This window comes from Filicampus tigris, chromosome 1 (assembly GCF_054856515.1).
Source record: "Filicampus tigris isolate MCC_2025a chromosome 1, RoL_Ftig_1.0, whole genome shotgun sequence".
In the NCBI taxonomy this organism is placed as follows: domain Eukaryota; kingdom Metazoa; phylum Chordata; class Actinopteri; order Syngnathiformes; family Syngnathidae; genus Filicampus; species Filicampus tigris.
In genome coordinates, this window is record NC_141217.1 from 24,081,362 (window position 1) to 24,094,944 (window position 13,583).

Here is a 13,583-nt window from a genome sequence, read left to right on the forward strand (position 1 = left end):
TCCGACTTTTATTACTAAATATGTGTTTTTCTCTACAGCGGATTATCATAGCAACAGCTACATAGTGACCAAGGGCTGGAAGATCCACAACACAGCGAAAAACAAGTGGTTTGTCTGCATGGCCAAAACTGCTGAGGATAAGCAGAAGTGGCTGGATGCCATCTTGAGGGAGAGAGAGCAGAGAGAGTGTGAGTAACCTTTTTTCAGCCTTTTTATTCGCTGGGAGGGGCGTTAGAAAATATTACACTAGATTTCCTCTCACAAAAATATCATAATGGACAATCGGATGCTCTCAACTTTGTGGGAAGAGATTGGGGAAGGCCCTTTGGTCTAACAGAGTGACAAAAGGGCCGCTTGGATGAGTTCGGTGTGGAAGAACAAGCCCCGTCAAACACTTCTGGATAAACCAGGATAGAGTTTGTGAGCAAGGGCCTCACTCAGGTTTATTATGCTCAGATCTACTGAAAAAGAATATGTATACGTTCTTGTCTATCTGTATTTTCTATCACATGGCTAATGTGGTTTACTGCTGGCTTTTCCTCGCCTTGGCCCATTAAATTACCCATGAAGCTCATCAAAATCATGTTGCAATTTGATGCAGTTGTCCTTGTTGTTGTGGAGTCTCATCTTGGATGCGTGCAAGGATCCCTCAGGTGATTAATTAATGACTGGATGCGCCATTGTCCTCAAATATCAATGTTGTGTCCCGCAGTGGTGTCACACCTTGAACAAGAGTTTCTTAATGAAGAATTAGGCCTTTAGGTGCTGTGGTGTTTTATTTTGTATGAGGAAGAATGCCTATGATTGCACGTTATATGATTGAATGAGCTAATCATAGTTTTCATCAAATTCGGATTAAGTTGATGAAAACTTTTATTTACTTACATTTATTTTGTTTGGACAAACCTTTTGATTTGTGTGAGAATCCAAATTGCAGTTCACCTCAGTAATTGAAAAATGAAACAAAAGCAGATTTTTAGATTGACCGTGTAACCCGATGCCCTTTTTTCACCTTAAGTTGTGTTCACTCTGTTTTCATCCCTCTTCTGCCTTTAAAAGTGTTCCCACATGTTTGTTGAGGGCCATCTGTCTTTATAATGTTATGTGTATTTCACACTGGGAATGGCTTTAACTAGATTTGCCGTGTGACATTAAAGGCCACCTGATAGCATTGACGGCTTAAAAAAATTCAAAATGTGATTGTTTGGACACGATTTGGTCGGAAATGCAGGAATACGCAACAGATCATGTGTCACAAAATGGTCAATTTGCCTTTGTAATCCGGGCATATGTTAAATAATCACCAACAGCGGATTTTAACAATGTCAGATCTGATAGTGTGATGAATAAGCACACATGAGTGTGCGGCAGCTTGTGGTGTTAAATTACGAGCAGGCGGAAACTGACCTGAGGCTAACAGATGCCCGATCAGTCACGGCGCCTCATTTCCACTCACGCTTCGCTTTTGACAGGGTACACTTCTCAATGTGGTCTTACCTTTCTGTCAGCCTCTTTACTTGGGACTTTCATTGTCAGGTTTTCTTCAACAAAGCTTGACATTTCACCTGATACAGCTTGTGCTCAGTGTTTTTTCACTGCGCGCACAAGTGGCTGCAATCAATCGCCCTAAAAGAGCTCAATTGTTTATGAACTGTGAGCCAGGCACATTACGTTTTCTGTCTTGGTGAAAATTGGTGCAGCGGCATCCCCCATATATTGCACCACATTCCAGCATTGATCTGGATTTCCATATTTTGAACATTATTTCAAAAATATTAATGGAGTTTCATTGCTCAGACCAGCCCACTTTAGTTCACCCTTAAATTAAGTTGTGCACTTTTACCCCCTTACCATTCCCCCAACATCGATTTTTTTTTTTTTTAAATGGTATTTGTATTGTTTGTTCAACAATAAAAAATACAACTGAATGTACGTGCAAAATCAAAATCTGTGCTTATTTGAACAAGTATGAGAACATAAATCGTTAATATGGACAAAAAGGGACCAATGAGCAAGTGTAGATAATGCAGTTAAAGTATCAAGGCAGATTTATCAAACTCTGTTAAGTCAGCAACATTTAGACAGCTAACATAGTACGGTACTTCCTTTTTGTGCTACTATTTGAAACCAATTTACCCCGCTTTCAGCACACTGCTTAGTGGACTGACGCTAACTTCACCATCGACACAGCGATGTGCTTGTATGCACGTAGATTACATTGACACGAATTACTGGCCAATGATGCACACCATCGATCAGACTTGAAACAAGGTGTGCACACGCTACCCTCAAACTGACTGCGTCCCACGTCCCACTGCGCATGCATGAACTAATCTCCTGCAAGAACATTATACAAATGTAAGCAAATTTGTCAATGGTTAAAACACCTAAATAAAAAAAGACTAATATATTCTCTCTCTAAAATCTCTCTCTCTCTCTCTCTCTAATATCTCTCTATCTTTCTCTCCATCTCTCTCTCTCTATCTCTCTCTCTCTCCCTCTTTCTCTCTATCTGTCTATCTCTCTCTTTACAATATCTCTCCATCCCTCCCTCTATAATATCTCCCACTGAATTCTCGTGAGATCAGCTTCCTTAGATAATGTGATTATGTCATGCTGGTAAGTGAAAGAAGACAAGAAGCAGCTCAAGACAAACTATGGCAGCTGGTCAAGAAGCTGAGAGTTCTCTGCACTGGAAAGACCTCCATGTGTTGTTCAATAACCCCCATTGTTCTTCAGCTGCTGTCACATGTAATGCAACCCAGCATCCATCACGGCCCACCAGCACAACCACCCAAAACTCAATGGGCAAATTGACTTTTTATTATTTTGTTTTGTCCCGCTCGTCTTTCTTCTACTTACTGACGGTCACAAACCAACACTTGACACATACATTTCATCACTGTCCAATAAAAACTGAAACTACTATTGAGTTTCTTTTATTTCAACCCCCCCTAAAAAAAATGAAGTCCAGTCACGTTCTTTGAGTTGATATATATTGCAGATATACATGGCTTTTATTTGAGAGGAATATAAGCGGCACATTAAAATACAGCACTGGGAAATTCTGAATTTACAATCTGTAAAACATTTTGAGGACACTGAGACTTTCTTTTGTGGTAGGCAACACCACTCAACGTTTATTTTTTCCCTCAATTTCATTTGCGTCAAAGTGCATGCGTGAGATGCACGTAGCTCGTACCTCGCTTGCGGAATGTAACCTGTTCAATCGCCGTGTTCGGACAAGCCCTTTATCAAACGTGCAACAGCTTGCGCCATATTTGGAAGTGACCAGGAAGTAAAAAGTGAGGCTTTTCCTACTGTTTCAAAAAATGTATATTTCATTGTTACAAAAGAAAGCCCAGTCTTTGCTCATTTTAAAAAAGGAAGAGAGACAAGATGGATCTTTCAGTGTTAATGCAGTAAATGCACTTGATTTATCTTCTATAAGGCTTCTTCCATTGTCCTCATGTCGTGACTCATAAATAAGTCAGCCAAAATAGCAATAAATCGCTTGTCAACCCCTCTCCTATTGAAAACGCTTTCTGACGTCATGACGGCGCCGCCGTCGAGTAGAATGTTTCAATCCGAGGGGATTTGTCGTCGTGGAGGACGTCCGTGTACGTGCAGCGCCGCTCAGCATCGCTCCGTTCTGTGGTGCCGCCCCTCACCACATACACAAAGAATGGCGTTGACAACAGCGCGCTGTAAGTTCACAGTGACAAAGTTTTAAGAACCTTAAGAGCCGCAAAAAAACAGGGAAAAGAGCCGCATGAGTCGTGGCTTGGCCAGGGCTGATTTAGCATCTCCATAGTGGTGAAAGCTGCAACTGCAGTCAAAATACGCTGCTGCCGCAGACAACAATTATTATTATACAAACATGAAGTGCTAGAGGAAGAACAAGTGCAGATTCACAATCAGCTCAAACAATCTAGAAATGTTTACTTGCATCTCTGATTAGGAAAAGAAAATTGTTGACCAGTGTTAGCACTGGGATTGTGGCTAACAAAACAACACATTTTTTCTGACTAATTACATTCATTGGAACCTCAAAGGTTTAACACAATTCATTCCTGTTGCTGGTACACCTCAGTTTTGTTCAGATTTAGGGGGGAAAAGAGGTTATATTAGCGTTTTATTTAATCACTACTGTGGGAAAACTCTCTCCATTATAGAACCTTTATTAACTTTACAGGCAATTTAAGTAACATTTTAACACCCCAAAAAAGGCAGTGAAGCAGCAACAGTCGTGATTTGTTCTGTTTAAGAGACTAAATGTGTTAAAATTTCACCCAATGAAATTGCAAAAATAAAAACACTCAATTTGGGCAGTATAGTCTTTACTAGTGACATGTCTACCTCACAGTCGGAATGTTCTGAGTTTGAATCTCAAATCAGGCAGTCTTGTGTAAAATGTATATGTTCTCCAAGTGCTTGTGTGTTTTTTCCACTTTGTACTCCAGTTTCTGCTCACATAGCCAAAACATATGTGTACATATGCCTGTTTGTGCCCTGTGATTGACTGGCGACCAGTACAGCGTGTACCCCACCTCTCACCTAGAGTCAGCTAGGATAGGCTCCAGCTCACCCGCAACCCTAAAGAGGACATGCGGTATAGAAAATGGATGAATGGAGAACACCTTATTTGACTCAGTTTGAAGGTGTTAAAATTAAATGAATTAAACATATGGCAGCAACATCAGAATGGTGATATTCGTGTTGAGTTTGATGTGCCCTGAAATAGACTTGTTGCTTACTGAGTCTCAGACTTGTGGTGAGCTAATGACAATGTCACAATGTAGTTCAGAAGTTCACCCAAACCCACAAGGAGTGTCAGAAGGAGCTCCAAAAATGGACTCGCAGGAGTGGCAGCGCAACTCACAATAGGCCTTTCCAGTACATGCTTTGCTGTATGTATACAGTACAAGCCACGTAATCGTTAACATATCAACACAGAGACAAGATCCCAATCACAATGCCCTCCTTAACCTTGTCTCAAGAAATGGCTTGTTCAATTGAGATTAACATCTGGCTGGGATTGTTCTTTTTTTCCCCCAAAGATTAGTTTGGCTGGTTATCAATACAAACAGATGGGATGTCCAGTCATGCTTGTTTCTTCAAATAGCCCTAAGACTTGCTTCGTTCTTTGGCACACAGAGATGTTGTAGCACTACTGTCCAAAATTGGGTGATGGTAGGAGTAGTGGTAGGCTATTAGTCTCTTTAAGCACAATTTACACCAATGTACCACACAGGTCTGTTAAGTGGATTCGATGATAACCAGGTGGGCCAAAGGTCCAATGAATGTGCGATGTAAAATGTATTTTTGTTCATGTGCTTTTTACATTCATGTTGTAGGTGGGCACTTAATAAGAACATTTCTGGTGCAATGAGTACAATCTACACAAAGTTTGGCAGTTTGTTGTCTGCTTCTGGTGCAGGCGGTTCCCAAAGATGTTGTTTCCACACTTGGATTCCATGTGCCCAGCCTTAGGTCATTGCTGGCTCTTGTCAAGGTGCTCTTGAGCAAGTCATTGTCCCCATCACCACAGCTTGAGTGGTGCAGCACTCATTGCTCACCTTTTTCACTCTGCATGTGTCTGATTGGTTCTAAATTCTAATTATCCAAATGCAGCAAACCAAAAATGCCATCTTCTGTGTTCCATCATCATTATATTGCCTGTGGAATGCGCAGCCCAACTTGAATTAAAAAGATCTTTTTCACTTAACAGTGTAAAATGTATTGGATACATCCAAAAATAATAGCCAATTTAAATGTATAAATTAATTCCTCTCTGGAAATAATTGGTTAAGTAATGTGTTGTAAATGATAGCGTAAAGATATTGGTAAATAAAATATTTTACCCTTTGGTACATTTAACACATTTTTGTTAATTGTAATTCGATAATTCTAATTGCCGTTAAATGTATTATAAATTATACTATTTGAAATGAAATATTTTACTATTAAAAAGATTATACACCTTTTAACTTGTTTTTTAAAACCTCATCAGACCTGGCTCGTCCGTCCATTTTAAAAATCAAATGTACACTTTTCCTACCCCTGACATTAATGTACCCACATTGCACGTCAATAACGACACAAGTGTAATAATGCCTAGGGATTTTCTTTTAAAATTTTAGAAAAGGTCACGGATAAAAAAAACTTGTGCATTTCATTTCATCATCCAAATTATATATAATTGTTTTTTTTGTTTTTTTTTAACTCTGTGTCACCTTTTCTCTTTGTTGTTTCTCGCAGGTCTCAAACTTGGAATGGAGCGGGATGCCTATGTGATGATAGCTGAGAAAGGAGAGAAGCTCTATCACATGATGATGACCAAGAGCCGGCACCTCATTAAGGACAGACGCAAGAAGCTCAGCATTGTGCCCAAGTGCTTCATGGGAAAGTGAGTGCAAGTATGCCGCAGTGCTTTTCACAAGAGCTTGTATTCAGTGTTCCTGGAAAGTCTTGGCAAGATTTCCTCTGTCTTCCCTACATCCTCTATATCCTCTACCTCTGCTTTGGCTTCCTATCCCAAAGCCTTTCCTTCATCCAATGCCAAGTCCTTCGTCTTAGTCTTCCCGAAAAGCGAGGCCAATCTAACGTCATGAATAATAACTGGTACCAACCAGACTTTTACCATCAGGATCCCTCAAATTGAGGCTGTCCCTCTTTCATTCATGTTTCTGTAACACAAATAAACAAAAAGGGCCTTTTCAGACTTCTCTCGAAGATCTACAAATAACACTCTGTGAGCCTGTTAAAACAAGAAAAGTTAATGAATACAAAAACATGGACAGGACTGACTGAAATAAGACAACCCTAAAATGCCATTGACATGTCATGAACCAACCTCTGAGTGATGTATCACCAATCTCCGTCCTCACAATAATTCGATAGAATATGATGAGATTACTTGGCTTCTAGTTCAATTGATTGTATCTTTTTAGCTTCTTTACACGCTTCCGATTTTTTCTTTGCATGACTACAAGGGCTGGGTTGTTCCACAGGACATAAATAGGAACATTAATCCTTTTAAATTATGAATTTTCTGTCCTCAGTCAGTGACCTGCTCTGCACTGCTACCCTTTGTAGTCTGATTCTTCCTCCGCAGACAGGTTTTCAACTTGGGTGAACCAAAAATAAAGTTAGTCATTACGAACCATTGCATTTTTGGGCGCAAAAATAAAACTGATTGATGGAGGGGGGAAAAAACCCCAAAATAACAGAAGAAATCTTCACCAAGTCCGTGAAACCACCTCATAAAAAGGGAACATGGATGACAGATTGGAAGACTGCCCAAATAATAACACACAGTACAAAGACTGCATATTCTATCTTAATTTATTTGAAATGATGGATGGCTGTTGGTAGAATATACAATGGAATCTCTATGGTCGAGCACATGATGTTCTAGGCCGCCTTCCCTTTTGAAATGATGACAAAATAGAGACATTCCTTGAAAATTCTAAACATAATATAGTGCTACTTTTGAAAAATATATATTAAGTCCCTACCGAGGGTTAAGAAAGTGTGTCTCTCCTTGCTCATCAAACTTCCAAGATAATAAATGCAAAATGCACAATAGAAAATGACTTACTTGATTGCTACTAAAGTGTAGCAGTGCTCAAAGCAAAATAACAATAAAAAGTGCCTGTTCCTTTCCACACAAGTGTTTAAGCTGCGGCATCCTCTGTCCTCTGATTACAAATAAATGACTTGCAGCTAAGACACCCGATTCAATGCGTCCACTGGCTTGTTTGTGAAGTGTAATGAGAACCCTTGCACACACTGAGGCAGTACAAAGAGCTTTCTAAATAGCAAAACTTTGGTCTCTCTTGACCTCTAATATGATTTAAAGAACCAGAGTTCAATAATATGATTTAATGAGTCGGAGCCAAATAAAACAGGAATAAATATAGTTCTAAAAAAAGTAGGATGGTTGTGATGTGCCTCTGGCCGCGCTTTGCTCTCGCTGCCCTTTAACTGAATGTGCCACCGTTCCGTTTGTTCCCATCGGAGCCCACTATTTTAAAATTGTGAGTCATAATTATCATGTTCTGCCCATCCACTTGCATGTCACAGCTCAGTGCCAGCAGTCGCTTTGAATCCAGTTCAAATTATAATGTTAGTCAACGTGCGCTTCATATCCTTGCTGCCAGTCCACGCTGTCCTCACTTCATCACTCTGTCAAGTGCCGTTGACGAAGGCAACTAGTCTTTGAACTCTGCATTTGTCTTACTGACGAATGGGCAGCAGCCACAGTCTGCACGCTTATTTCATTAAATCGAGTGGCCGCTTTGATAACAGCCTGTTGTCCTGAGAGCATAATATCATCGCCTATCTGATCTTTGTCAGCGTTAATACACATTAACAGATCACGTTTCATGTGTGTTTCTCCCATGCCAGGGCATCCAAGGCATTCCTGTCATGAAACTGTCGTAGTACTTATATTATTGTTTTCTTACATCTTCATACTAAGAAAATGACTTTCATCCCACAAGGGTGACTGGGTTACACAGTCTTCAGGCTTTAAAACACAGAAAACCCAGACAGCAGTATTTTTCACACCTCAACATGTCAGTGGCAACAAAACAACGATATTGAAGTTATAGGATAAAACTAGTGATTTAATAATAATGACAGTTTAATAGTGATTGCACTACTACAATTGTTCATTCTACATTTTCGTTTATTTAGTTGCACATGTGTTTCTTGCGGGAAAAAAAGCAACGTGGAGACCTGTACAGTATTTTTTTTTCGGAACATATCAAAACAAAATGCAATACGGTCATACGTACACCGAGGCCCAACAATTACAATCTGGTAAGATTTGATAGCATAATACATGAGATCTCCAAAAATGTAATAATCTACTTTAAAAAAAAGTTTATCATTTGAACGTCCTTGGAACCTCATAAGGACACGCATAATATAAAATGGTGAAATGTATGGATTTGATTCCTTAGTGTAGGTCATTTGCAACCACTAAGTGTCCCATAAATAAACAACATGCATGGGTGTGTCCCACCAAGCCATTATCCTTGTCGTCCATCATTCACTGTGTGGCCGTGGAAGGTTCTCTGTGTTTCTGTTGCATGCACACACTCATGCACGCGCACAATTAATCACGCTCATTGTGATAATTTCTTTAACAGCACCGTAACCAAAATTAATCTTGCATAACATCCACACACACTTGAGCTCTCTGCCAACGTTGATTAACAGCCACTGGCCTTGACGTGAGCGTCCACAAACAGAGGCGCCGTGCGCTACAAACATGGACAAACTGTAAGAATACAAAACAGACATTGGATGCATCTGTCTGTTCACTGGTCAGAAAAACAAATTATGATCAAGTGCAACTTTTGTTCTGCAGGCTGTGGACAAAGGTTGCTATGGCAGATGGTTCAAGGTGTCCACTCTCTTCTGTCGCATCCTCGACATGCACGCGCACCCTCGTAGACTCACGCTAGCTAACTGTGCACGCGCGGGTGTGTGCGTATGCACAGAGGGGCCAGCCACATACAGTACGTTACACCTTAATTACACAGAGGCCCAAAAGCATACTGTAAATGTAAATGCACCAAAATTGCTTGCAGCTTAAGCCTCAGTAATATTGGATACATGCACACATGCGTGCGCTCACGTCCTGTGCTCAAGTGATGTGAACTGACAGATTCGATTCAAGTGAATGAAGTCGTTGTCTTTTTCAGAAATGCCCAATGTACATTTAAACTAAAGACTATTCATTAAGAAACAATAATATTGCATTTTGAGTTTCTTGACCATAATATGTATTATGCGCCCCCACTAGTCTAAACGCGGCATTCTGATGAACAGCACTGGGACGGAATGCCCAGCTCTGCTGATTCATATTGTGTTTGTGGAATACAAATTCAGCAGCAAAATGCACCTGTTTTATTATCTCTTATCTATTTTTCTTCTATTTATCTCATATTCCACAAAAACAATTGTAATCAAAATGCTGGTGTTTAGACTAATAGGGCTGTATAGAATATATTATTGCTAAGAAAATTTGGGGGTTGGCTTGCTCTTTAGCAACTTTGCAAAATCCTGCAGTATTTCAGGGTGGATTTTGTGGTCCTTCTGAAAGACGTAACTTCTAAATCTTACTCATGTGAATGTTTATATGTCAATTTGGAACTACTGTATACATCTGCCAAAGCTATGTTTTCATTTGGGGTTGATTGCTTTGTTGGTTTACTTGGTGGCTTTGTGGGTAGATATTCTTTTTGCATTTTCATTTTCCGTTTTCTACGGCTTATCCTGTGTATGGTAAAGACTAAAGAGTGAGCTATGGGGCCTCTCCCGGCTGAATTTGGCCTTGAGTTATCAGTCACAGTGCACATATTGTTTAAATAAATAACCACGCACACTCACACTCACATTTATGGGCAATTAAGACTCCCCAAACTTTGTTTCTATTTTGTTGTGCTAGTATGGGAATTTATTCAATATTCCCATCGATCCAAAGTATTTCTGTTAATTGGGATGGGACTTGACCTCCTTTTAGCAATGAAGAACACACACATTGATTTCACAGGTGTATAGGTCTTGTGGAGGTCTATGCTCTGATTGCTCGTTTAGTTTTCTTGTTCTTGTTTGTTTGCACTTACCTCAGTTGTTGCACAGAAGAAAATCACTGCCTCAAATGTGCTGCCTTCCCATTAGTAGAGAAGATCCATTTAGCGATCAATAGCATGGTCAATAATGCATTGCACTTCTTGACATATTGAGACAAAGCTACGAGCAAAAAGACGCTTACTCCTCAAAACATCTTAGTCTGCTTCTCCAGAGTGCTTCTTCACAGTTCACGCGTGAAGAAATATTCAAGCTTCTTTGGCACTGGGAATCCAACAGAAACAGTTGGATTCGTTGCGTGTGCTTAGTTTCGTTTGGCACAGGATGCAAACTGCACCACAAATATTATTGAGTCTTTACCACCCAAGCGAGTAGTGGTGCTGCTGTATTACTAAAGACGCTTGTTTCTTTCAAAAAGTGAAACCACCTCCAGCTGCTACCCTATCTCCGTCTGAGTCCCAGGAGATGAACTCCCCCATTCTGAATACAGAATTTAGTTTGATGGGAAGTCTTGGCAGCTATCATGTTGATATGTTTCACATGGCAACTTCTGTGTGTGAACAAAATGACTAAACAGATTGCGGAAATTATCTGAATTGGTTTCTGATCCCTAATTGGCAATTGGTGCAATCAACACTTGAACTGAAGGGTCTTTCTAATAGTGAACATATTATTCTTGGGACTACCGACCAACCAACCAACCTACCTACAGTGTCTCCCTCCCTCAAATCAGCCTGCAGGAATCAAAATAAAACAATCCAAAAAAACGATCTTACAAAAAAAATCTTTTAAAAACCCTCATTGACTCTTTTCTTTTTTGTTCTTCTCAGTGAGTTTGTATCGTGGCTGATCGAGAGCGGCGAGATCAGTAAACCCGATGAAGGGGTTAACTTAGGACAAGCCTTATTGGAAAATGGCATCATTCACCACGGTGAGGCTGCAACACAAAACTGACTTCCTCTCCTACTTTGTTCTCACTTATTTATTTGTCCTTTTTATTTTTATCCACACACCAATAGCTATTTGCTTAGTTTTCATCTCATGTTTTTATTTACTTACCTCCGCCAAGGGTTTCATGTTTTCATGACCATTTTAGAGTTTGTTACATAGCAGTGGGTAAGCAAATGCTATTGAAATCAATTTTTCAGGTTACTGTACGTTTGGAAAGGGTTGGAACTCGGATAAAAAAAAAAAGCTTTAGTTTAGATACGGAGAAAAGCATTTTTCTGACATTTTCCATAACTTCTTCCACGCAACCGGTAATGTTTTTTTGTGTTGTGTGTGTGTGTGTGTTTGTACATGTTAGCGACACAGCATGGAAAAAATAATGGTATTTTTTGGGCTGCTAGATGTAATTTTCAGGAAAATATATTCAAGCATTGATGGCGGTCTGGCCTCACTTAGTGTTCTCAGTTAATAATGCATGAGTCTTATTATTAAAATGAATGCATATGAATGAGTTGGGTACCTATGAAGATGTGCAATCTGATGCTGATCCAAATTAGAACGGCATTGTGCTTTTATTACTATTCTAGTATCATTTGTCTGATTTCGTTATTTGACTCATAATTAAGACACAGTATGTATAAGGGGAACAAGAGATTTTCCCCAAACCTTGCCTTTCTATTTAATTTCCCCTCCACACTGAAAACTTTCTTAAGTGTGACATTTTCACTTCCACTTACCTGAATTATGCAAAAGACAAACAAGCAGCTATAAATAACGTATGAATGCTGTGGTCCACGTCGGTGCTGAAGGGTCTCTTGTCCATCATAAGTGCACATCGGCCGCTAGGGTTGTTTTCTGGTTCCCATGGAAAATCCCCCTGAAATCTACCGTCACTGTGGCCTACCCCCTGAGGGAGATACAGTGCTGACATGCTGGCTTCTGTGGGTTTACACTGAGGTTATGGGGAAGATTCGGGCCTAGCACAGTTGGTGTCACTGTCAATAAGTGAGGTAGACCCTGAGAGGTTATGGGGGGTAATGCACAAATTGAACATCAGCTGTGCATTTAGCATGCCACACTACTACCATAAGAACTGAGCTATTCATTTCACAAACTTTTTATCTCATATTTGATACGTCGTAATAACGATTTTCCCGGCGCATTCCTTTGGTATATGAAAGAAATGAAATCTAAACGATGAAAACCAGCAGCTTGTTTGTTGTGGTGTCTTCAGTGTTTGGCCAAATATTTATTTTCCAGTTTCTATGATGTATTCACTGGAAGCGAACATTATCTTTTTAATGCAATAAATTTCTGGAAGATGATTATGGAAATTGATAACTGTCTGCCAAGGTGAACATTTGAGCCCAGTCATGGATTTATAACTGCGGTTTCCCCCGAACTTATCACTTTGCTTCTTAACATCTTACATCAATGGACATTGTTTTTCTAGTGAGATTTTATCAGGAAATACAGTGGAACCTTTAAGGCTGAAAATAATCCATGTTCAAGATGCTGGAATTAATGGAAATAAAAATAATAATCTGCTCCAGGATTTTTAAGAGCAGCTATTTTCTGCATCTTGACATTCACAATGCTTGTAAGAAAACATTTTCGCATGACAGTTCCCCCCTCTGGTGTCATTTTAGTATCAGACAAGCATCAGTTCAAAAACGAGCAGGTTTTGTACCGTTTCCGCTATGACGACGGCACCTACAAGGCCCGCAGCGAGATGGAGGACATCATGTCTAAGGTATCTCATTTCATGTGTCACTTTTGTCATCATCCTCTCTCTGTACTTTTTTCCAAATAAAACATTGAGGTAATCACTTCTGTGTATGCCTCCTGGCACCGATTTCTGTTCTTTAATACGATTTGGCAACATTAGGTGTGATATATGCTCTCTAAAAGACTGGCCTCGGGGTACGTCGGCTACAAATTTCCTACCTGGAAGCCATTTATGTGCTTGTTTATGAAAGGTGTGCATTGTTCTCTGACTCAACGGCACCGTGCTTCTTCTCTTTTAG

General features: G+C 39.9%; 1 protein-coding gene across 2 annotated transcripts in view; it reads left to right on the plus strand.

The window, feature by feature from the left end:
* prex1 (phosphatidylinositol-3,4,5-trisphosphate-dependent Rac exchange factor 1) overlaps nucleotides 1-13,583 on the plus strand; it is a 92,038-nt gene that overhangs the window by 42,153 nt on the left and 36,302 nt on the right. For both annotated transcript variants that reach the window (XM_086028340.1, XM_086028350.1), the window contains exons 9-12: nucleotides 39-188; nucleotides 6,262-6,409; nucleotides 11,439-11,539; nucleotides 13,206-13,309. In XM_086028340.1, the coding sequence (XP_085884466.1) occupies nucleotides 39-188; nucleotides 6,262-6,409; nucleotides 11,439-11,539; nucleotides 13,206-13,309 (503 nt within the window). The remainder of the gene's footprint in view (nucleotides 1-38; nucleotides 189-6,261; nucleotides 6,410-11,438; nucleotides 11,540-13,205; nucleotides 13,310-13,583) is intronic.